At 34.8% G+C, this 25,692-nt stretch overlaps 2 protein-coding genes across 6 annotated transcripts; both read left to right on the forward strand.

The window, feature by feature from the left end:
• Positions 1–178: 178 nt before the first annotated feature.
• Positions 179–16,490, forward strand: VLN5 (actin filament bundling protein P-115-ABP protein). 3 transcript variants are annotated; one of them, XM_022037410.2, is made up of 24 exons: positions 179–528; positions 2,298–2,419; positions 2,710–2,809; positions 3,334–3,402; positions 3,493–3,729; positions 3,817–3,994; positions 4,070–4,202; positions 5,422–5,584; positions 5,678–5,825; positions 5,972–6,072; positions 8,454–8,609; positions 9,581–9,649; positions 9,739–9,807; positions 9,908–10,045; positions 12,549–12,677; positions 12,965–13,112; positions 13,244–13,254; positions 13,977–14,117; positions 14,511–14,636; positions 14,713–14,778; positions 15,061–15,391; positions 15,486–15,688; positions 15,784–15,950; positions 16,073–16,490. In XM_022037410.2, the coding sequence occupies exons 2-23, from the start codon at positions 2,364–2,366 to the stop codon at positions 15,895–15,897; spliced, it is 2,886 nt and encodes a 961-aa protein (XP_021893102.2). In that variant the 5' UTR covers positions 179–528; positions 2,298–2,363; the 3' UTR covers positions 15,898–15,950; positions 16,073–16,490. The 3 variants fall into 3 exon arrangements, with proteins under 3 accessions (XP_021893102.2, XP_021893103.2, XP_088062922.1); XM_022037411.2 differs by lacking the exons at positions 179–528; positions 2,298–2,419; positions 2,710–2,809; ... (3 more) ...; positions 4,070–4,202; positions 5,422–5,584 and having other exon boundaries at positions 5,666–5,825; positions 15,784–15,983; XM_088206796.1 differs by lacking the exons at positions 179–528; positions 2,298–2,419; positions 2,710–2,809; ... (3 more) ...; positions 4,070–4,202; positions 5,422–5,584 and having other exon boundaries at positions 5,666–5,825; positions 15,784–15,977.
• Positions 16,491–17,494: 1,004 nt separating this feature from the next.
• On the forward strand, positions 17,495–24,659 carry LOC110811086 (Galactose mutarotase-like superfamily protein). 3 transcript variants are annotated; one of them, XM_088207060.1, is made up of 10 exons: positions 17,496–17,642; positions 17,723–17,910; positions 19,639–19,713; positions 21,877–21,933; positions 22,013–22,173; positions 22,285–22,425; positions 23,250–23,352; positions 23,435–23,534; positions 23,796–24,043; positions 24,320–24,659. In XM_088207060.1, exons 2-9 carry the CDS (start codon positions 17,818–17,820, stop codon positions 24,008–24,010), a joined length of 945 nt encoding a protein of 314 aa, XP_088063186.1. In that variant the 5' UTR covers positions 17,496–17,642; positions 17,723–17,817; the 3' UTR covers positions 24,011–24,043; positions 24,320–24,659. The 3 variants fall into 3 exon arrangements, with proteins under 3 accessions (XP_088063187.1, XP_088063186.1, XP_088063188.1); XM_088207061.1 differs by lacking the exon at positions 19,639–19,713 and having other exon boundaries at positions 17,495–17,642; XM_088207062.1 differs by lacking the exons at positions 17,496–17,642; positions 17,723–17,910 and having other exon boundaries at positions 19,655–19,794.
• The last annotated feature ends 1,033 nt before the right edge of the window (positions 24,660–25,692 follow it).

Below are 25,692 nucleotides of genomic sequence, written 5' to 3' on the forward strand. Positions count from 1 at the left end.
GTTTGATTTTCTAGCTTGGAACTGAAAACAGATGATACGTAATTATTAAACAATTAAAGAGATTTAATTAATTATTTTCTTTTATTAATTGGGTCGTTTGATTAGTACATAACTACATGTATATACACGCATGTTTATGTGTATATAAATAGTTTATTGCAATTTACAGTTCATGTCTGTTCTTGTGGGGTGGCTTGGCTTTTGTTGCCGTTAGTGATAAGCACGCCTGGCACTCATCATTTCCCTCCAACCCACCCTTCTTTCTCTCTCTATCTCTATATGTTTTTCTCTCTCTAACTTTAATTTCTCTACAGTCTTCACCTCGTTTTCTCTTTCTAAAAACTTGATGAGCTATCTTCTGCTTCTATAGAGAGCCCCACTTTCCCCCTTTTTCTCTCCCTTTCTTTCTTCTCGGCTTTTCTTTGGTCTGTTGAAAAAAAATCACCGTATAATTTTCTCTGTCTAATTTTTCTTCGTTAGATTGGATCTGGGTCGTGCTGAGAATTGGATTATATTCTTCAAAACCAGGTATTTTCGACTATATTTCGGAGATTTTTCCACTTTTTTTTAGTAAAATTCTTAATTTTGACTGGTGTTTGCCTTCTGGGTATCCGGAATTAATGTTCATTTCCATGAATTTTAGAGAAATGAACATTGAAATCGATTTGCTTTTTTTGCTTTTCTTTTTGGGTTTTTGTTGTATCGACGGATTGATCTGATTGGTGGATTGGTGTGATTCGGATTGAGTTTTGTAGATTGATCTACCATGGATTTAGGGGCGTCTTATTGTCTGTTCCCTGCTTATTCTGCACCTGTTTATGCCCTCGGTGAAGTTTCGCTTGTCTGGTCATGCGAATTTGAATGAGCATGCTTTTTTCTGGGGGGCTTACATGGTGTCAATTTCCGATATTTTGGAAGCTGGGATATATATAGGCATTAACTTTGATTTGATGGAGCTTCCCTTGTTGGATTTCCAATATCATTTTCATTAGTGTATATGAAATACATATATAATTGACACGTGTTTATGTAGTTCTTCAGTGGGATCTGCTTCACTTTCTGAGAGACTTGCCTCTTCTCCCTGCGAACAAATCTTCATAATTATCTTTTATGTTTGAATTTTTTTCCCCTTTCCTCTCTTTTTGGGTTGGGGAAGTTGATGTTTCATATGTTAATTTACTAAGTTTTAATTGCGTCTTTTTTAATTTTAACTATCATTTGCAAGTGTTAGTTTTTTTCCCCCTCTTCTACTTTGTCTTAGGCTGGCATTTGTGTAATATTTCATTTGGCATGGGCAGAAATGCAATTAGCTTTGGTACTACTGGTTAGAAAGAGTGTATTGGAAATAGGGGTTAAATTTCTATTCGGAGTTGATATTTGTACATATCTTTTTGACAATAACTTATCATATAGTATCGCAAAGCTGGTTTTTAGATATCAAATTTAGTTACTGTGGTTGGTTGAACTGTGTAGCTTGGAGAATGTGAAGTTCTATAAATTTCAAGTAGAAATGGTGTGGATGGAGAAAAGCTTGATTATGGGTTTGTTAAATATATCATTTTTGAGAGTTAGCTTTCCTGTAGCTGCTAGCATTGAACCTGGTTCCTGCCCTTACCTTTCCTTTTAGTCTTTAGCGAAGGTATGAACATTTGGGGAGTATGAGCGCTTAGGTTGACATTGCCTTATTGCTGGTATCAAAATGTTTATTGTATTGAACAGGGAATATACTACAGTGTCATGTTTGAAAATGAGGAACTGTTCTGCCATGCTAGAATAGGTAAGTATTGGATTTCCAACACTTGACCTGTCCTTTTGGCCTTTGCTAAAGCGTGGGTATATGTTATATCTATTAGACTAGGACTGGATAAGTAGGTATTGAATTGACTTGGAACTATACACCATTATCTTATGTTTGAGAGAACAAAAGGAATGGATAGTTGGTGAATTAACTGCCATGCTAGGATAGACAGACACTGGGTTTCTTACCATTGATAAATCATCTCTAGTAAAGAATCTTTTACTTTAGAAGACAGTATCTCTAATCAGTCTGCATGAGGAAGACATTATATGAAAGCAAGTTTACAATAATATAGGCAGTGCATGTATTTTTTGCTTAATTCTGAGTCAAATGAACAGATCTTGTGTCAGTTTATTTTGGTTGGTCATATTTTTTGGGATCTCTTTAATGGACTTGCTTTGAGATGATGTTTTGAGCTAGGTTTTTATCTGCTGCCTTTTTGGCCTTCCTCCCACACACGTATATGGAAATTTATTGTGTTATTCCTTTTGATTCCCAGTCAAATGGAAATTTGTTTCAGGGTAATTTTACACTTCTAAGGAAAAGTTAAAGCTGCAAAAAAAGTATGGCTGTTTCCATGAGAGATCTAGATTCAGCTTTCCAGGGAGCTGGGCAGAAAGCGTATCCTTTAATTAAGCAACATTTTTAACATGAATCATCGTCACCCATGATTTTATGCTCATGAGTTTCTGCTTATAAATTGTTAGTCTGAGAGCTTTATTTGTTCATCAAATTTTTGCTAGAGGTAAATGGTGGACAGGTCATGATATGAACTCTCCAATCATGTTGTGACAGCTTGACAATGTGACTGCTCCCAAACACAATAATATAATTATATCTGCTGCAACTGAGTCTTGGATGTTTGCTTTTGGTTGATCTCTGTCTTGCTTGTAGTCCTTAAAAATTTACAGTGGAATTGAAATATGGCGCATTGAAAATTTTCGCCCTGTTGCCGTCCCAAAGTCCTCCCATGGCAAATTTTTCACTGGGGATTCCTACATAGTTTTAAAGGTAAGTTTTTTTGCTTTTTTGTTTTAATCTGTTCTTCTTGTTTTATGATTTACTCTGCATCTGAAATAGGCTACTGGCACAGTGCAGTGGTGGCAGCTACACTGCTTCTCTCGAAAAAATTAGCTAAGCTGTTAGTTATCTTGCCTAGATTCATTTTAAAGATTGAATGATATGACTATGGTAGAAGTTATTATGGGGTTCAGAATGTAAGTGCTTAACATGTTTCTTACTAACCTCTTTGTTTTTGTTGATCAATAAACAATTATGATAATAATGGGAAAAAAGGCTTGTAAAGCAGATCAGGTGTTTTTTTTTTTATATTTAAAAAAGCATGTGGAGGCTTTAAGCTGTGAAACTCTGCTCTTTGACATGTAGTCTTTGCTTTTTGTCAAAACAGATTATAGCTTTGAGGGAGTAATATGAACTAATGCATGTAGACTCTGCAATTAGTCATCTGAATGTTTTATATACAGCCTTCCCTTGTGTGCAACTCTTGACTTGGAATTTAACCTTCTTTTGTGCAGACCACAGCCTCAAAAAGTGGTGCACTACGTCATGATATCCACTATTGGCTTGGTAAAGATACCAGTCAGGTTAGTTCTTTCTAATATGTTTATGAGTGTTTCGTACAATGATTTTAGTGCAAAAAAAATATTTTTGTAACCTTGTCTTTTTTAAATTAGGATGAAGCGGGTACAGCTGCTGTCAAGACAGTTGAACTGGATGCAGCTCTTGGAGGGCGTGCTGTGCAATATCGTGAAGTCCAGGGCCATGAAACAGAGAAATTCTTGTCATACTTTAAGCCTTGTATTATACCTCAAGAAGGTGGAGTTGCATCTGGGTTCAAACATGCAGAGGCTGAGGAACATAAGACACGTTTATTTGTCTGCAGAGGAAAACATGTTGTCCATGTGAAAGAGGCAAGTCAACGGGCTTAGATTCACTACTGTTAGTGACTTCTGATATATGTGCTCTTTTGAAGCTGATATTTTCGCTATTGATGACAGGTGCCCTTCTCCCGATCATCTCTGAACCACGATGACATTTTTATTCTTGATACTAAGTCAAAGATATTTCAATTTAATGGTTCTAACTCGTCTATTCAAGAGAGGGCAAAAGCACTTGAAGTTGTCCAGTATATTAAGGATACTTACCATGATGGGAAATGTGATGTAGCTGCCATTGGTAAGTGAAACTTTTGAAATTGATTATTGAATGTCTGTTGCTTTTTTTGAGCCTGATTTCTTGCCTTCCATATAGAGGATGGGAAACTAATGGCTGATCCTGAAACTGGAGAATTTTGGGGCTTCTTTGGTGGCTTTGCTCCCCTTCCAAGGAAAACTGGTAGTGAGGAGGACAAGACTGCTGATTCTCATATTACTAAACTATATTGGTAATTTTTGTCTCAGTTACTCTGCACATTTCACACCTTGCACAGTGGGGATATACCAAACATGCCTATATGCATGCCAATTCCTCTGTATGTGTGTGTCTCTTTTACTTAAAAAGCCACCTAATGTTTTTAATAAAAAATTTGAGAAAATGTCGTTACATATTTTCCAAAGCGAATTATTGGGAAACTTGAAAGAAAAAAAAGGTTAATTGCAAAGCCAGTGATTGTTACAAGAACTGTGATTAATTCTGCATTCCTTGTATTAGGCTGGGTTTGGTTCAATCCAATTCCCCTGCAATTTCGACACAATAGTTGCAAATCAATTTCAGCTCAAGTTTGATGTTTGGCTCAAACTTATCCAAATCCAAATTATTTTCAATTCAGCCCAGAATTTGAGTTTCTACCTCTAAATTTTCTGATCACGATTCATGCTTGCCCAAATCAGTACTTTTTACTATCTAGAGAAGAACACCCTTGATTAATTTTATTGTCCCTAAGTTTTCCTCTTATAGAAACAACCCTCCCTCCCTGAATGTCTCGCATTCCCTTCTGTCGCATCTTCCCCCGTCCACATCAGCAGCACCTTTCTCATCCTCTTCCATGTCTTTCTTCTACCAAAGCCTTTTCCTCTGCCAATAGTCCTTAGCAGCACCTTCTCCTCCAACTAGCTGGAGCAGTTTCACCATCACCGCAAGCATTAGTAGTGCCTCCAGGGGTCCTGTACAAGTCTTCTCTGCCAGCTTTTTGATCTCCACCTTGATCGTCACAGCATTGCTGCACCATAAGCAACTACTCTTACACCGCCACACCACAAGCAGCACCTCTGCTTTTGATTTCTTTGCATTTGATCCTGTAGCTCCAGAAATAGGGGATCCAAGTGAAGAACAAAAAAAGGGAGAGTTGGGTCTGAAGAACATTTTACTTAATCTAAAATTTGAGTATAATTCATAAATATTATTTTAGACATTATATGTAAGATAATTTAGTAATAGTCAAGAGATATTTTTTCTTTAAAAGTAATTGATGGAAAATGTTAGGAGTAATTTAGTCTTTTTAATTTTTAAGTCCCTTTTTATTCTGTTTTAAATCATTTTAAACCAAAAGTTGAAATTGGAAAGTAATTCTTATTTATTTACTGAAGCGAACATAAAAATACAATTGGTTCCAATCACAATTCTAATTCTTTGTTGCTCTGATCAAATCAATTTTGCTTTTTAAGTGTTGAGAAGGGGCAGGCTGAACCTGTTGAGGCTGACCCTTTGACAAGAGAATTGTTGGATACAAACAAATGCTATGTTCTAGATTGTGGGTTGGAAGTTTTTGTATGGATGGGAAGAAATACTTCTCTTGAGGAAAGAAAGAGTGCAAGTGGAGCTGCAGATGTAACTACTTGTCTTTTGTTCTCCAACAAAGGTTGTAATGTTAATTAAAAAATTCTCATACACTTTTCTCTTGTTGTTGATATGGCTGAACAGGAGTTACTCCGTGGTTCTGATCGACCAAAATCCCACATAATTCGTGTAATTGAAGGATTCGAAACTGTGATGTTTCGGTCGAAGTTTGACTCCTGGCCTCAGGCAACTGCAGTGGCTGTGTCAGAGGATGGTAGAGGCAAAGTTGCTGGTAATTAATCAAAGTACTCTGCTGATGTTTTAGTTCTTGCTATATGGGTATCTCAAGTAGAAATACTTTGTATTATGTCATTACATTGTTTGGATAATTTTTATTTGAAATGCTAATTTTCGTGTCTTTTTTCCATGATTTAATAGCTCTTCTGCAACGTCAGGGGCTTAATGTCAAGGGTTTGTTGAAGGCTGCTCCTGCAAAAGAAGAACCTCAACCACATATTGACTGTACAGGAAATCTGCAGGTGTGCACACATGCGCATGCTGTGAAATTGTCATAGACAATACTTCTTCCAGAAGGAAAATCTTAACTTCTTTTCAATCCATAATCTTTATTATTTTCATCATCATTATCATTGTTATTATTAATACTATTATTATTAAGTCTTCTGCTAGGCATACCAGCTTACTTTGCTTTGAATCTTCAAAGTTGCGTTTCTTGTCTTTTATGGGCGTGTTTAGAAAAGAAAAGTGCTTTAGAATGAATTTTGAAACTAAATAATGAACTGTAGCAAGATCAGAATTTCTGCATTGGTGCATGCCTTCTAGTGCAACACATCTAATGTGTTGGAGTGCAAAAATTGTGATGGGAAAACTACATTGAACCTCTAGGAAAGGATTAAAGTTTTTGTCATAAATTTCGTGTGCTCTTCTAGAAATCTTGGTGATGTAGGATGCAACTTAGGGATTTGAGGATAAAAGCATTTATATGACAGGTTTTTTAGACATTACATCAGAGAAGCCTTAACCTGTGCACTAAGAGTTTCATTGCATCATAGAATTAGAAAATTGAGAAGTTCTCGATATATTTTAGTGAATAGCTGAAGTTTATAGTGCCTTCTAGTGCAACACTTATAATGTGCAGGAGTGGAAAAATTGTGATGGGAAAACTACATTGAACCTCTAGGAAAGGATTAAAGTTTTTGTCATAAATTTCATGTGCTCTTCTAGAAATCTTGGTGATGTAGGAGGCAACTTAGGGATTTGAGGATAAAAGCATTTATATGACAGGTTTTTTAGACATTACATCAGGGAAGCCTTAACCAGTGCACTAAGAGTTTCATTGCATCATAAAATTAGAAAATTGAGAAGTTCTTGAAATATTTTAGTGAATAACTGAAGTTTGTCCCAAAAGCAAAACTAAAAAAATGTAACAATTTTTAAATAATATAATAATTTTATAATATAATCTTTTTATATTCAAGGCTAATTTATTTAGGCAAAATAGACATTCTGCATTTTTCTCCCATGGTTAGAGAAAAATCATCAACGAGTTTTAAAATGGCGAATGATTTAAAAGTAATAGGTGAAAGGACAATGAAGTAATAGGTGGTTACAAGACTCAGCATCTTCTTTGCAGAGGAAGCATCTGTTAGCCAGAATAATACCTTTTTCCAGTCCAGTATGCTAGTTGTTCTTCTTTGGACATTGGTAATGCATGTGTCCACTTTGTCCACACCTAAAGCAAACAATTTCCTAACCTCTGGAGGGAGTTTTGAGAATTGATGTTAATCTATTCTTCAGCCACCTTTTGATTAAAAGGTATTTTTAGGAATGAATTCCATAACCAGCCACTCAATGTTCCTTGAAATTAGACATTTCATATATTCTTCTACATCCATGACAGCTTGGTAAGTTTGGGCTGTGGGTATAAGAAGTTGTCGAATTAATTCTCTTTTAATTTCAGCCCTCCATCTTGCCTTGAGTCAAGATACTGCTTGACTATTATCTTCTATCAACTGCTTTTGAAATTTTTCCTCTTCAAACTTCTGTATAGTATTTAGTTATGGATATGTTTGCCTTAAATTGAAGTGTAAGTTTGATCATGAAATTTGTCAAACTAGTTCGGAGGTAAATACTTCATGAAGTGTGGCTTTTATCTCATCCCATGTGTCAATTTTTGGTTGTATGTTTCTGGTTATATTTTCATCAATACTTTTGTATAGTACAACCAGTTTTTGATAAGTTTGACTCTTTGTGCATATGACACATCATACTAGTTAAGACATTCTTCTATTATGTTAATTCAATTGAGAACGAAATTAGGATATCTTCTTCCATCACTGTAGGAGTTTCGACATCTACCTTTTTGTAAAGTCTCCAGCATTATTCAGTGTGTTTCCTATCAGCAGCTTGGGCAACTTACTAATTTTGAATTGATGAAGCTACTTGTGTAGTGTGCAAACATCTTAGTTCTGTCAAGATTACATTGGTTGTATTTTGCATTTTCTTGAGTCTGCTATTGAACTTCAAAATTGTATAACAGTTTTCCATTTAATAGAATTATAATTTATAATATACTTAGGCAATCTAGACTTGCCATTGTGGAGTAAAATTGAAGAAACACGAGACAGTCAGAGCAAAAGAGTTTAATTTTTTAAGAAACTACACATTGTTTGCTAACTCTTTTGCAAATGCATCCTTAAGAAAAGTTGTATTTCTTCCTTGGTAGCAGAAATTTTTATATTCTGATCTTGACTTTAATCAAATGACAGTATTATTATGCTATCTTCCCTCTTCAAGGCATGTGACTAATTTGGTTTATAACAATGCTATGTAAAAAAGCATTTTGGTTCTTAATATACGGTCAGTCATGCTTTCTAAATATGCTCCACTTCCATCACAGGTTTGGCGTGTGAATGGGCAAGAAAAGACACTTCTTGCAGCTGCTGATCAATCAAAATTTTACAGTGGGGATTGCTATATTTTCCAGTATGCATATCCCGGAGAAGACAAAGAGGATATTCTAATTGGAACATGGTTTGGAAAGCAGAGTGTGGAGGTAAATCGAACGCGATTTATCTTTTTCTTAATGGGAGAATGGATTTTGCACTTTGTTTTCTTATCTCAATTTTTTTGAGTGTGTCAAACTGTATTAAGAAAATAGTTTCTGTTGACAGCCAGTTGGCTTGGTATGAGCTGTTCTCCGACTTTTGAATGTGCGAGTCCACAATGCTGGTTCAATGCACATTACGTGAGGGTTTTGGTTATCTTTTCCTCCATTAAACTAAGTCAATTCCCTGCTTCTATTGTTCTTGCTGAGGAGGGATTTATCTTTCATTTCTTCATTCTTCATTCCTTTGTTTCTTGTCCTCTTTGTTAGGAGCACCAAGACATTTTGGAAGTGATGCATTTGGAGCTTTTGTTTATTGAACCTCCTTTTTTTTGTTTGCTTTTAACTAAATTAATCAATATTTTCTAAAAGAACAAGTCAATTTGGCGGCCGTACTTATTCCAGATAGATATATTTTCTTGTGTGCGAGTCATTCATTGGGATTTCGTAATGTTAACATACAGGGGCTTCTTTTCCTTTGGGAGGTGGGGGTGGGGTCCAGGTGGGGGGAAGTCTTGATGCTATCTATATGTATCAAACTCTACCTTCTGATGATTGAATATCTATCAGTATGAAGCCTAATAAGGTATTATAATGTTTAGCAAAACTTAAGCCAGATGTCCGGAGAAGTGCATGATAAAATTTTATTATAAAATTTATATGCTTTTCTTTCTGTTTTCCAAACTCTTTTGTTCATGTATGTGATATAATTGAAAACAAAAGCTATGAATATTAAACTCCTTTGTTATCATATTTTGGCTGTTCTTTTTTTCCCCCCTGAGATTTTGGACATAGTTGTAGAAAGTAGAATACATACATATATGTGTACGTGGTGTGGTAATTTTGATGCCAATACTTGGTAGTAATGATATTTTGCATATATTGCTTTTACTCACTCATGCACTTACTACTGGAAATAGGAGGAAAGAGCTTCTGCCATTTCAATGGTGACCAAGATGGTTGAGTCGATGAAGTTTTTGCCTGCACAAGTAGGTTTTCTTGGGCATGGGATTCTCTTATTACAAGATGAAAGAATATATTTTGACTTTGTATTTACCGTTTCAATTTTTTTTACTAGGCTCGCATCTATGAAGGAAAGGAGCCCATTCAGTTCTTTTCAATCTTGCAGAGCTTCATTGTTTTTAAGGTTTGTAGGGTTCTTATCAAGACTCTCAATTTTCTACACTTCACCCTTTCCATTTTCATTTTAACATAGCTACCAAACCAACTTGTGTGAAATTTGTCAGGGTGGTCTTAGTGAGGGGTACAAGAAATACATCGCAGAGAATGAAATCCCTGATGAGACATACAGAGAGGATGGTGTTGCATTGTTCCGAGTTCAAGGTTCAGGACCTGAGAATATGCAAGCAATACAAGTTGATGCAGTATGTTATGATTTCTTTTATCACAGTTATGGCTATAGAAATCATTATATTATTGTCCTTTTTTCATCTAGTAGAAAAAATAAATATTATAGAGAAAAGGCATCAAGGTGGTGCTACCCACGTACACAAGCAAGAAAATTACAGGGAAGGATCAACCTAAATATTAAAAAGGTCCCAAGACCTCCTTCATTGTAAAGAAGGTGACCGTTGAACAAAAGATGCAAGGTTTGGAACCAACTATATTGACTTCTAAAAAAATTGATGAAACAACTTTCAAAAATTTTCTGTATATTTTCTCCCGAAATAGAAAGTGGGGTATGATGGCAATCATCTTTTTTCTTACTGTCAGCTCGGGTACCATTCCGAGCTAGTAATTCAAGAGAATAGAGCCACTCACCACCCATTTAATGCTCGTCAAACTAGTTGAACACTATAAGAGAATAAGGTTAGGGGGTTCCATTGATTTGATAATATACATGCCTCTCTTTCCTAAGTTATACATAGTGAGGATGTGAACCCAAGCAGCTTCGCAAACAAAATGGGCTACCCAGGTAGAGGCTTTGCATTTCCCCACGGTTTTCCATGGAAACCTGTCTCCGAATAGAAGGAATCAACTGAGAACTTTCCACGCTTGGAAAGCATCCAAACTGGCTCATCTTCACATTTTGATGCATTAGGCAATTATCCAAACAAGAAAGGACTAAACTCCTCCACCTTCCAATCAAGTTATTGCTCTTTGTCTTGCTTTGGGAGTAGTTGAGAAATGTGACCATGTTATGCAACTTTGTATTGGGAATCTTGATTGATGGATTTCATTATAAAGTCGTGATGTTAAGGAAGACCAGACTTTCTAATCTTTAACACAACTCAAAATGATCCTCTTAGGTTAAAGCATCTTCCATTATTATTACTAAAACTTAGTTTCTTTCTCATTAGTTTTTGCAATTTAACTTTAAGCTAGTTGTTTACTGAAAATGAACATATATATATATTTTTTGAAATAAAAGTATGGTATGTATTATTTACAAGCACCAAGAGAGTGCCAAGCCATGTACAAAATTATTTACACCTCAATCAGGATATCAATAAGATTTCCAAAAGCTTCTGTGGTATGCATAGAATGACTCGTAATTGATAAGCTCACGATTTGGAACCATCTATCCTTAATCCTATCAAAGTTAGCTTCTACCATCTCAAAAACTCCTATTTCTTTCTTCTCACACAATGCAGAAAATAGCAAGGAGAATGAGACCCACATGCTTTTTCCCACCGCAAATATCCTTCCATGACCAGACTCATCCTTTACATTGCCCACCATGATCCAACTGATTCCTAGTAACTTGTACGCCCATGGATATGACAGCAATATATGATCGAAAGATTCTTCCACACTCATGCATAGGAAGCATCCATTTACCAAAATTTTTTTCCTTCTCCTTAGCTTGTCAATAGTAAGTATACACCTCCTCCCTGCCTCCCAAGCGAAAAAACCATTCTGGGTAGAGCATTCCTCTTCCAAATTTGCTTGTACGGAAGGCTGATATCAGAGGAGTTATTTTAAACCAAGTAATTGTAGAAAGATTTTACCATGTAAATAGCCTCAGCCCTTAGGCTCCAGACAGGTTGATCATTACTTTCATTCAGATAGATTATGGATATAGCACTGAAAAGAACTATATTAAATTGTTAAATTTTTGGATGCAACAAACAGTAGCCAATGCTCTATTATCTTGTCATTCAATGATTGTAGTCTGCAGCTGTATCTGGTTGGTCCAATATACTGCTGATTTGATGTTATTTGCAATTTAGGTAAAATTTTTTGTTTTCCTTTTATATGCCTGAAATATCTGGGTTTCTAGAGCATAAAGGTTCAAACTTCAGAGTGAAATATATTTTCAAGTTTCTGGTTCTCTAAGCAGAAGTATTTGTTCATTACTTGTATTATTTTGGGTGTATGCACAAGCTCTTTGTCCAAACATCATGTACTTGTTCTTCCTTCTAAGGTTTAATTAGCATTTTTGGGGTTCAAGTTTAAATAAACAGATCCTAAAGTAATTTTGTTTGTGACTTTTTTTACATGGTGCTGCAAAGAGGAGAAATAACACTTATTCATACTTATTTATTTCCAAATGAGAGTTGGTAGAACACATCTCATGGACAGGATAGATAGAATTGGATTTTCAAAACACCTCCTTGGAGAAGGATATTTCATCTACATTACGGGTTTCTTTATCATTGTTCATCAATGATTTATCTGTGCTATTGCTATAAAATGAAAATAAAAGACATCAATTTCGTATCTTAGGCCTGTGGTTTTATTTTTATCTTTAGTTATTCTTAGTCACATAATTGTTCAACTTGTCGCTTAAACCATCATTAGTACCTGGAGTGGAACCACATATTTTCTAGTTCTTAAAGAAAATGGCAAGATACCTGCTCTTTCTTTGCCTTCTGGTTTTATGTAACTAGCCTATCTAATTTTTTTGGTGATGATCTAATTCAGGTTGCATCCTCGTTAAATTCCTCCTATTGTTATATACTACATAGTGGTTCTACTGTCTTTACATGGTCTGGAAACCTTACAAACTCAGAGAACCAGGAACTTGTTGAGAGACAGCTTGATCTGATTAAGGTGGGATTGTCTAAGTGATTTTTTCTTTTCTTTTTTGTCTTCTTATACAGGTCTAATCATGTACTTAAATTTTTTTTATAATGGACTGAGTTGTAAGAATAACTAATATCATCATGGGTAGGATATATTGTCGTTTTAATTGCTACTTAAATTAGAGAACTTCTTGGGGGTCTGAATTTCTTTTGCACAATCTCTGCTTGCTGCATTAGGAGGCTTTTACTGAATTCACTCTTGGCTCCTGAAGGCTTTTTAATGATTCATTCTGGTACCTTGTTTGTTCACTGCAGCCAAATCTTCAGTCCAAGTCACAAAAGGAGGGTTCTGAATCTGAAGCTTTTTGGGCGTTGCTGGGGGGAAAATCCGAATATTCCAGCCAAAAGATTGTATGGGAGGCTGAAAGTGACCCTCACCTATTCTCTTGTACGTTTTCCAAAGGTATGGTAAACCATTTGCATTGATGATAATCCATCCTTTTTCTTTCTATTCTCTCTACTTAACACTTACTTAAATCTTCTTTTCTCCCTTTCTTGCACGGCCATCATTCCTGCCAATGGTTGCCAATCCAGGGAATCTGAAGGTGTGTATGCTAAATTTATGCTATTCCATCTGTTGTGGCATAATTTTTAAATTATACTTGGTTGTACTTGTTCTGATAGACAATGTGTGAAATTACCTTATAATGTAGGACAAATAGAGTTGATTTGTCCATATATGGAATTGAGGATAAAAACCTAGATATCACGTCTAGATTTGTTAGAAATCACATCTAGGAAATCTTAAGCATCATGCGTAAGAGTGGTTGTATAACACAACCAGAAAATTGAAGAACTCTTTATATATATTATTGAATACTTGAATGCTCCCCTCAAAGAGGTTAGGACCATATTTATCGAGTGCTAAGTAAGTCTTTCCCAATTAGATTAAGAATATCCAACTAATTTAGGAATACTATTTCTAGTAAAAAAATATTAATATTAAAAATATTAGGAATATTAATCCCAATGCAAATAAGAAATATTAAAACAAATAAGAAAAATACGTATTAAAAAGAATAAAATCCTGAAGTTATCGAACTATAATAATAGACCTCTAAATGGTATAATAATTTTATATTTAAAAGAATTATAATTTCTAATCTATTTATATTAACTCACTCAACATCACCTTAACAAGAAGATGCAATCAAGTATGGCAAAATGTACACTCAAAGATACTGTATGAGAGCATATGTACATGAAAAATGTCTTATGCTGGTAGAACTCTTAGTTTCCCATGGTTTTGAAATGAGTTTGCTTGCAGGTGACAGAAATTTATAACTTCACCCAAGATGACTTGATGACAGAAGATATATTCATCCTCGATTGTCACTCGGATATCTTCGTTTGGGTTGGGCAACAGGTTGATCCCAAGAATAAATTGCATGCTTTAACTATTGGCGAGGTAAGATGAATTTTATTTTTGTGGGAACAATTCTTCACTTGTATTCATGTCTAATGCTTTTTTAAAGTACTGCAATTCAATTTCTTTGCTGCATAATGAGCACCTTAGTGGAGATGGTGCCGGTAAACTATATTTCCTTGAACTATTTAGAGCTTAAACCTTAATCATCAAAGTGGGAAAAAGCCCTGAATCTGTTTTGGTTTATTAAGTATTTAAAGCTTAAGTCATTTGTATCTAGGCTTTGTCCCTTAGACTATTGATACTTGGATTCATATTACAACAGTGAGTTCCTCTTCAAAATGTTTTACTGTGCCCTTGAGCTATTTGTTAAGATTCTTAATATGAAGTTAGTTTCCTGCAACATTCTTAAGTTCTTGGTGTTCTTTCCAACAGAAATTTCTTGAGCATGATTTTCTCTTAGAAAAATTGTCTCATGAGGCTCCAATAGTCATAGTCATGGAAGGCAGTGAGCCTACTTTCTTCACACGGTTCTTCACATGGGATTCTACAAAATCTGCAGTAAGTGACGTTTGGGTTACTTTATTTTAGCTCTGAAACTTTATCAGTGTCTGAATGTTTTAAGAGCTGGATGCAGATGCATGGAGACTCATTCCAACGGAAACTTGCAATTATTAAAAATGGTGGAACACCAGTTCTAGATGTAAGATTCCATCCTAACCTTATTATGGCTTCAAAGGATCATTGAGTTTACAATATACTGTTTTTTCTTTTGATTAACATGTAAATAAAAATCTAGCTTAGATGCTTCGTTTAACGAACTACAATAGCTATCTGAAACTTTCATGGCGCTCCCTCATTTTGAATTGTTCTGTTATGAAGTGTTATAAGCAATTGGGAACTTTTGGCCCCAATTAACATTTTCTCGTTACCTACTTTCTTCTAGCTTGTAAATTCTCTTCCTTGATGTCTCATGCATTATTAGAAACCCAAAAGAAGAACACCTGTATCATACAGTGGAAGGTCCAGTGTGCCAGACAAATCACAGCCGCGCTCTAGAAGCATGTCTTTTAGTCCTGACCGAGTTCGTGTGAGGGGCAGGTCTCCAGCTTTCAATGCATTAGCAGCTACTTTTGAGAACCCTAATGCCCGAAATCTGTCAACTCCACCCCCAATGGTTAGAAAGCTCTACCCAAAATCTGTTACTCCAGATTCAGCAAATCTTGCTTCCAAATCTGCTGCTATAGCAGCTCTCAGTGCGAGCTTTGAACAACCACCACCAGCACGGGAAGCTATTATTCCTCGATCCCTTAAAGGTATGCTTGGAATTAATTGAACGCGATAATTTGCCACTATTTTTTGGTGGCTAATATCTTCTTGAATTTACATTTTCTTTTTTATGGACTGAAGTGAGCCCAGAGATAACCAAACCAAAACCAGAGTCAAACTCAAAGGAAAACTCAATGACCACCAGAATAGAATCCCTCACCATACAGGAAGATGTGAAGGAGGGTGAAGCTGAAGATGAGGAAGGACTTCCAATATATCCCTATGAACGCCTTAAAACAACATCTACGGAGCCAGTTACAGAAATTGATGTTACCAAACGAGAGGTGCAGGGTTACTTAGCACTAGATTATTCAAGTTAATATATAATATATTCTGGTGACGATTTACATATTTCTTAATCGAAATTCAATTCATGCAGACATACCTGTCATCAGAGGAGTTCAGGGAGAAATTTGGAGTGGCAAAGGACGCCTTCTATAAATTGCCAAAGTGGAAACAAAACAAGCTTAAAATGGCTGTGCAGCTTTTCTGAATCTTCCTCCAAACAACTTCTTCTTCCTCAGATCCCTGCAAATGGAATTGCAGGTTGAAAGAAAGCTTGCTTATATACATGCATGTGTAGAAATTCTTCCCTACAAATTTTGCATTTTTTAATTTTTGGTCCAATTCGAGTCCATAACATTCTAATATTTCGCTCTTTCTTTCAGTGTGAAAATCTAAACCGGGTTTCTCAGGAGAGAAAGGGACAGCACCAGTGCATTTTTAGCTGCTTCTGCTCCCAAGAAGCTAATTTTATCCATTGATAAAGCAAACAAGAATTCTTTTGTCCTCCCATTTTTTATCTGGTGGTTTGAAAGTCTTAGCAATTTTTTTTGGGCTTTTTCTGGTTGAGTTAGTTGCTTGATATTCTTTATGGTCACAGGTTTGATTGAGCTTGCAATTTTTTTCCTTTTGGGGTTTCATTTTTTAATTAAATTCAAGTAGAGTGAATAGTGCTTGCAATGCAGACAATGTAGGTTGTATTGAACTGAACAACTGAGGATGAAGTGTGTACAGCTGAGTGTAAAAACTAGTCCACTACCTATCTGTTTCCCTAATAAGATGAGTGTGGAATTTTGTTTTTGACTTTTTTTTTTTTTTTTTTTTTTTTTCTCCCAAAAAGAAAATCTCATTTGAACCTTTCATGGGTGTGAAAGTTAAGAGTTTAATTTTAAATCTTGTATTTGTTTTTGGGCAATTTATTATTTTGTTATTTAGTATTTTGTTATTTATGTATAAGAATATGTATAATATTACTATTTTTTTTTAATTTTTTTTTTATCAAGTGTTATTCTTTAAAAGTTATAATATGTGTAAATTATCTTTAAAAAATTAATGTTTTTATAGAAAATAATAAAAAGAGGAACAGAAAAAGGGAAAAGAGTTATAAGCTTGGGACAAACAAACCCAAAAGACAAGCAGATTGGTCGAGACTAAGAAAGAAAGGCCCAGTTGTTTTGATTGGTCTGGGCCAAACCGAATATAATTTATTTATTTATTTTTTATGGTTGTAATTAAATCTAAATTAATTTTAAAGGAACATTTTTGTTAAGTTTAGGATTAAATTTTCAAATGTTTTCAATTATATCGATTTAATATTTAATTATTTCTGAAAATATATATATTTTTTAAAAAAAGAGTCTGCAATTGGTGAATTGAATTATTTTAAAATGTCGTGGGGTTTATCAACCTGTAAATGACTTGATTTTATTTGCAAAACTAAAGTTTCAACTTTCGAATTTAATGAAGTAAATTACTTTAAACTGTCGGGTTTAGAAAGTCATAATCATTCAATGAAAGCAATTAAATTAAATTAAATTGATTAAAAATGGTCAGATTAATTTCATTATAGGAAATATTAAACATGCATTAACTATAAACGTGCGCCTCTCTTTCTTATTGGGAAAACCAGCGCAACAGGACAAAATGACGTCAATAATCTAATTAAATAAAAAATTATTAATAAAAATCAAAAACAGAAATAATGACAAGAAAGTGTAGTGTTACTGTACAGTCAAGTTTATAATTTTTATTCTGAGGATTGCTTTGAACCGTTGATGATTGTTTTTGAAGTCACTTGCTCTCGGTACTAATATCTAACCTTTGAAAATTCAGTAATTGGATCTCATATTGTGAGCTCGATCCGAGCGTAACATTCTAAGAAATGGAGTCATAAATAGAAGAGACGAGACTACGCGAGACAGAGATGGAAAAGTTGCAGAGCTTTTTGGGACTGTGGTAATGAGATTTCATCCGCCTTTTCTTTTTTCTTTCCTTTTCAGTTGTTTTTAGTTTAACACACACTAGTTAACAAACAGAAAGAAAAAGAAGAAGGAAGAAGCAGCGATCAAGAGGAAGGAGGAGAAACAAGGAGAGAGAGAGAGAGTAGAGAGAGAGGAAATCGAGATTTATCATGTCTGGCGAGAGGGTTGCGGTTGAGCTCTGCAAGGGCGTCAACGGCCTCGACAAAGTTGTGCTCCGCGAAGCACGTGGCAGCTCCGCTGAGGTACTCTCTATTGCCTTCTTTTTCGTCCTCATTCTCTACATTTCCGTTCCCTTTCTCTCTCTCTGTTTGTCCTGTACTCTCTGTTACTTGGCTTAGCTGACAGTGATTTGATCAATCTCTTCTCCGATCGGTGTATCTCATTGGTTCTAATGTATGATTTTTTTATCTCTTATGAATTGTGTTACGATTTTTATCATTTATGCGTATCTTTTAGAGCACTGTTTATTATATGCTTACGCTATTTGGGATTCCGTGGGTTTAGTAACTTAGTGGCTTGATTCGATAATTCTCCTTGATGTGTGTATAATTCTCTTCTTGTGTGTGTATCTTGTGTACCTATTTGATGTCCATATTATTATAACACACGAATGGATCTGTGCATTTTTACTGTTGAGTCTGTGTGTTCTGAGTGAGATATCCTCGATCTCTCTTGTTGATTACTTGAATGTTTATGAAATGATGGATAATCTGTTTATGAATTTAGTTTACTGAAAAAAGAAATCGAAAAATGAAATCGCAGTGATAGCTTCTATCTACAATTTTCTATACATTGAGGTGCTTCATGTGAAAATGATGAAATGCATCCGCTATGGATGCCAGAATCTTATATTGAATCTAGCTTGTCTGAAATGATCTTACTCGATCCGCACTTGAACAGTGCTAGTTCTTTTTTGCTTTGGATTTATTTTAGGATTTCCAGAAAATATAACATTTGTCAAATGATTATAATCTTAATTGCAAACTTAATTTTCTGGTGTGACACAAGGCAGGACTTATGACATGGATGGAATTTTTTCTTCTCATTTCAAGGGGACGAGGAAGTCTAATTTTGGGATCATTTTTCATTGGACATGTTGGCTCTTTTGTTGCTATGATGCAATTTCAGATAGTTGTGAATAGGAAATTAACTAACTGGTGATGCATTTTCATTCTTATACGAAAATCACATGTCTGCAAGAAGTAGGAGTTAAAGTTGAGGCTTCCCTTTCTTTATTAGAAAATATGTTGTGACTCAACCCAAAGAAAGAACATTTAAATTCAATAATTTTTAAAGATTTGGTTTAAGTTAGGTATGTCTTGAATCCCAGTCACAAGTTTGTTGAGGTAGATTTTGAGTTTGTTAACTAATTAATAATTAAGTACCATTTTCATTTTTAGTACAATTTTCAAGTGCTCTTGCCATATCTAAAACATGCTAAGTTGGTCTTTTTCCTTATGGAAAATGACATGCACTTCAATACGACTGATAATCACTTCAATCTAGTATTAGGAGAATTGATTTGGCCTGAAAAATTGTACATAGACATGAACTACATCCACTTATTTGGCTGTAAAAGAAGACACTGATAAAACTTGGTTCTTTTTGTCGTTCTATGAAACTGGTGCTATTGTCTTCATTATATACTTATGTATACGCACATAAGCTTTGAAAATAAGTGTTTTTTAAGGAAAAATGAACTATGTAAACATGAATATAGTTATCTAGTTAAACTCCTGCAAAATTGATTATGTATGATTCTCTCTTGTACATGTTCCTGCTTAGTTATCATTTGTCATTGCTGAATCTTATTCTCTAAGACTGATTATAGCTATATCTCTATTTCAGGATGTTTAAAAAATTATTACTAAACATGATGGTTTTCCCCATATTCTCACAACTTATATGCACACATCTCACACTTCTCTTCTGTCTGTATTCATTTGTTTATTTATTCATTGGTTTCCCAGGTGTATCTGTATGGGGGTCAAGTGACATCTTGGAAAAATGATCATGGGGAGGAATTACTCTTTGTCAGTAGTAAGGTGCTGTGAGATTTTCTTATGATAATTCTCTTTGAATTACTAGTGGATGCCTTGAGGAAGAATGCCTTTTCCAATAATAAGGTGCAATGCAATATTCTGTTATTTGATTTTTGGGTGGATAATAACCTATTTGTCAATAGTTAAATGCTGTTAGATATTCTAATGACAATTCTCTTTGGATTACTAGTAATAAGGTGCTAATGCTATGTTCTAAATTTTTATTTTTTTGGTAGATAAGTATATTTATTCGATTGCTGTTCTAAGATTTTGCTTGTGCATCATTATCTGTTAGTTGGAGCTAAATTGGTCTTAGATGATAGGACTTAGATTGGGTCGTAGAGCATAGATTGCATAATATTGGTGGAATATCCTTGACTGGTGTGTTGTTTCTTGTTATCATTATTGTTTGCTAGTTGTTTTTTTTATCAATTATTAAATCATCATTTTTTTTCAAAATCATATGTTTTTATTTAGAAATAGTGGGCACAGAATTACTTAGTCATTTTGAAGTGACCATGGCAGCAATTTTTTTTTTTCTTCCAGAAGAAAAAGCAGTAATAACAACAAGGGGGTGTGGCCCAGCTAAAAAAAGAAAAAAATAAACTAGGCAGAATTTACCAGTTAATTAATAGGTCTATGATGTGCCCTAAATCTTTTGCTGAATTAAGTGGATGTCCCTTGAGCAAAAAAGGGACTGGAATCAAATATATCAAACTCTGCCAAAAGAAAAAGAAACATCCTCAAAGGCTCTTCTATTTATTTTCTCTGAATTATCAGCAAAGTAGCTGAAGGAATAAGAAAATTAAGTTTCTTCTATCTCTAATCAAGTGACATGGCTTGCCACAGCTACAACTCTTTTGCTAGAGCCTCAGCCATGACCTGGTGCTCTTTGAGAATATTCAGGATCACAGTCCATAAAAAATATGAAATAATGCATCTTAACAACTGACCGTTCCCATAGTCTTGCCTTTTTCATGTGATTATTGGTAGTCAGATTATTCCTGCTGGCCGCTTCCTTAGTGAGGAAAACACTTCTAGGAGACATGTTTTTCCTCCAAATCAGCTGCCAAGGGAAAAGGACAAGAACCTTGGTTGGATGAATGCTGAAACATAGAACCATTCAACAGCGAAGGAGTCTTTTGACAAATGTTCCATACAAGTTCTTCCTCCCTAGACTGGGAAATCTGCCTAGTGTCAATTATTTGGAGGGAGTGCATGTAGTCTCCTTCCTCCTAATCATTTAAGTCCCTCAAAACCTCCCAGTCCTGCTCAACAGTGGCAGCAATTTTTGGACCTCTGTTTCAAAGTTTCCTTTCCATACATATAACTAATTTTTTTTTTTGAAATAACACACATATAACTAATTGTTTGCTAGTTTGGTGTAAATTCGACATTTTTTTGTCATAAAATTTTGGGACCACAACTTACCTTTTAAGTTTTTGATCAGAAGGAAAACCTTTTTCTTTGTCATACTTTAGGGCATATTGGCTCCATGATCAGTATCTGCCCTAATCTAGTCAATGAGAATACGCATATTTACCCTTCTGCAACACTACCCGGTTACCTAAATTCTATCATGTCTCTCAATGATTTTACAACATCCATTCTCTTATTTCACACTTTCATCATTCCGGCTTAAAAGGGCTTCGACATTCATAGAATTCGATGATTTCGGGAGTGTATCCTCATTTTGCTAGAATCAAAGATATGGCATATGTCTAGCTACAATAGTTTTAGTATGTTGACTGTTGATGACTAGCATTTGGACATGTCATTCCTGGAGATCGCAATTCAACATGGTGGATAAATACCCTTCTCACTGATAATCTAAAGATTTATGGATGTGCATATAGGATTAGAATTGTTTCAAATTGAAGTTGCAGTTTTTCCAAATTAAATTCAGGTTACTTCTTTTTTTTTTTTTTATTCTTAAATCGGTTTAACCCTTTTTTTTTCAATATGGTGGTCTTTTCTTCTTATTTTGAGGATTCACCAATATATATATACACTCATATACGTAACAGTAATTTTTTCTTTGTTAGCAGAGACTTATATGTGTATCCAGTTTCATACTTCTGTTTCTTGCAAATAACCAAATATGCTTTTTTTTAGAGAACAAATAACTACATGCACTGAATTGGTATTTGATGTTGTGCTGTGCAGGCTATATTTAAGCCACCAAAAGCAATCCGTGGAGGAATCCCAATATGCTTTCCTCAGGTATATATCTTCTGCAACTTTTTTTGTCCTCCTGACTATTTCTGTCATTTTGGTAATGTAAGGTTTGCTCCACATGCAGTTTTCAAACCTGGGTCCTCTAGAAGCACATGGATTTGCCAGAAATAGGTTCTGGAGCATTGAGACTGACCCACCTCCTCTCCCTACAAATTCTTCCAGTAAGGCTTTTGTTGATTTGCTCCTTAAGCAGTCTGAAGAAGATATGAAGATCTGGCCTCACAGGTGAAATTCTTGAGATCTCTCTCACGGTCACTGAATTATTGATGCAATTTCTTCCCCTAAAGACAGGTAAAGTTTCAAGATTTTGAATTTATTTATTTTATGTTTCACTAGTTATGAGTTTCGCTTGAGGGTTGCTTTGGGACCTGGAGGAGATCTTATGTTGACTTCTCGCATCAGGAACACCGGGACTGATGGGAAGCCATTTACATTCACATTTGCATATCACACTTATTTCTCTGTTTCAGACATCAGGTAATCAATGATTTTCTCTTGGTGTGCTTGATTGAGGAATTAGCTGTTCATGGTATTCCTTGAATGTAGCTGTATTCTATTTTTTGGTTTAAACTATTTAACTCCTGGTTCAAAGTTTAAACCAAGTTTTAACTTACCCTCAAATAATGTCCTATTCAAGCTCTTATTTATATTTTATCCTAACATCCACATTTTATTATTCTCAGAATCTTAAGTTGCCTTGCGTTGTATAAGGCACAGCTATTTTCCTGGAAATTAAAATTTCTCTTCATTCATCTTGGTTTTTTGCATAACCAACATGTCTACTTCATGTTACAGATCTTAGATTAAACAGAGACTATTATCAAGTTTAAATTCTATGTTTACCAGATAGTCATCATTATCTTGATTCAGTGTTCATGCCCTCTTGTTTATTTGGACCACCCAAACTTTTGAAGTTTTTCAACATTACAGGAAACTTACCTCCTATTGTACTTCACAGACAAATTTTGGTACTTCTGTGATTAAATTAAGATTTGCGATGACATCGCTGATCCATGGTTGTTTTATCTAACTGCCATAAGTGCAATGCTGTATCAAGCAATTGGTCCCAACTTGAAATTACCATTGCAGGATAACTTTGTTTAGGGGCCTAATGCTGAGGTTCATCCATTTTGGTTAATTGCCAAGCATGTTCTGGCATCGTAAAGTTACTTGATATTTTGCGTCCATCAAGTGCCTTATCTGCTATATTGAAATTTTAATAGTTAATTGCGCAATGTACTGTCATGCTTTTTCCTACAAGTTTAGATTGATATGTAACTTGATTAGTTGCTCACGTTCAGTGAAGTTCGTGTTGAAGGATTAGAGACACTAGATTATCTTGACAACTTGCAAAATAGGGAGCGTTTTACTGAACAGGGGGATGCAATAACATTTGAATCTGAAGTGAGTTCATGATAAACTTTTTCCTTCATTTGGCTATGCTTCCATATAGTTCTTGTTGGACTAATCTTTGAAGGTTAAATAGGTGGACAAGATATACCTCAGTACTCCCACAAAGATTGCTATTCTAGACCATGAAAAGAAGAGGACATTTGTAATACGCAAAGATGGACTTGCTGATGCTGGTTAGATTCATTATTCCTCTGATCTTATCATTGTTGTTACTTAGAGGAGGGAGCAATTTTTGGTGCTCGTACATGGTTTTCTACTTGAGCTTTTAGACGTTGCCACTAGTGAAAATGTAACTATCGTAAATGGGAGAACTCTCTTTAATTGCGAAAATGATATCTATAAATGTTTTGGAACAGGACAGCTAAATTTACTGGTAATTTCCATTGAGATTATCCATAACTCTTCCTTTTTCGTATTTATTCTCTTACATGCAGTGGTGTGGAACCCCTGGGATAAAAAGGCAAAGGCAATGGTTGATTTTGGAGATGATGAATATAAGCATATGCTCTGTGTGGAGGCTGCTGCTATTGAGAAGCCTATCACACTGAAACCTGGTGAGGAGTGGAGAGGAAGGCTGGAACTTTCTGCTGTTCCTTCCAGTTATTGTAGTGGCCAACTTGATCCTCAGAAAGTACTTCAAAGCAGCTAAAAACATCTTTAGTTCTGGCCATACTATGTACAGGTAATTTGCTTGATCATTGTAATTCTTTAATTTTTTTCTATACAGGACTATACTAATTTAAAATTAGCTATATCATTGATCTTTCATTTTATTGTTTCCTTCCTGCATATGCTTTTCTGTTAGATAGAAATGCTTCTCCAAATGCAATGTCCAATCATTTTCTTTATAATATCACTGCACATTTATTTCTTTTTTTTCACAAAAACAAGATTAAGTAGTCTATGCCTGATAGAAATGTCTTTCTGAAAACATTGGTCATGGGAATTTATTTTGCAGGTATTTTGTTGCCACATGTGGGTGGATTACGGTAATGGATTCGTAGCCCCTTTTAATTTTATATTTTTCTCTCTTGAACTTTTGTTGGGTGGAAAAGGACGGTTCATGAATAGCTGAGACTTCTGTGAAATAATGTTGCTTTTAGTGGTGATTGTTTTTCAACCGAAAACCAAATTAGTGACTGTTCCGGTCATGTTGAGATGGAGCAAACAAAGCATAAATAGAAAGGTTGAACTTGAACATTAGTACTGCTGTGACAAATGTGAAATTTGTTATCCTGATGGAAATGGAATCACTTAGCACTGAAAAATGAAAATCAGTGTTTATCTTTGTGTTCTTATGATGAGATTCTTCAACAAATTACTGTGAGCGTCCAGCAAACGAAGATATAAATGACAGACAATGATTTAATTCAGTTAGGTCGGTTCTGAAGAATTTGTCCGCAATATGTCACTATTTTGCTGTACGAGAACTATTTACTTTTGAATAAGCTTCCTCGTTTCTGTTGTTAGTAGCGTTGAATATCCTAATCGAACTGTTTCTTATTTCTTGAACCTTTACCCTCCAATGGGCCCAGCAGAGAAGTATGTTTACGTGTTTCCCATATCTGATCAGTTAGCATCGAGGACATGCTAAATGATTAATTCTACAGAGTCTAGTGGAAGGAAAATGTTTGATGGTGTTTCTAGATGCTTTGGGTAAGCCTCGCTCGTCTGATAGGTTGCTCAGTGTTAGTATATAAACCCTTTTTTTTTTATTAAAAAAAAAAAAAAAAGTAAATATCACAAAATAAATCTCTTGTTGCAGTCAAAGGTAAGTACGAGGTAGTATGGCAGTGTTCGGATATGTGCAAACCCCAATTGAGGTGCTAAAGGAAAATTAGACTTCGAATTTTTCAATATTTTATTTCATGGATATAATGTACCTTCTCAGATGAAACCAAATGCATAAATTTAATGACATGTATCAATTTGGTCTATTAATAAATCAACGGAATTTTTTTATTTACGTTTAGATCTAGCATTGTTTTTTTTTTTTTTTTTTTTTTAATTTTATACTATTTTTTTTGTAAGACTACATGAATTAAATTGAGAATTGGATGATTAATTCTCAATTTGATAAACTTACAAAGTTCATGACTACATAAAATCATTATGTAAAGATTATTAACATGGGTATTATCGGTTGGTAAAATTCATCTACTTAAAAAAAAAAAAGAGGGGGGTTTTGTTTTATGATAAAAATTTCATTAATCTCATTTCAAGAAGAAAAGAAAAAAAAAAAAAAAAATGAAATACATTAGCTAAATCCTGTACCTAAAATTTTACAAGAATGTAGTTTAATTAAACTCACGACATTCAGTTAAACAATTG

The sequence above is a fragment of the Carica papaya genome, chromosome 7 (assembly GCF_054855325.1).
Source record: "Carica papaya isolate Zhongbai chromosome 7, ASM5485532v1, whole genome shotgun sequence".
NCBI lineage: Eukaryota > Viridiplantae > Streptophyta > Magnoliopsida > Brassicales > Caricaceae > Carica > Carica papaya.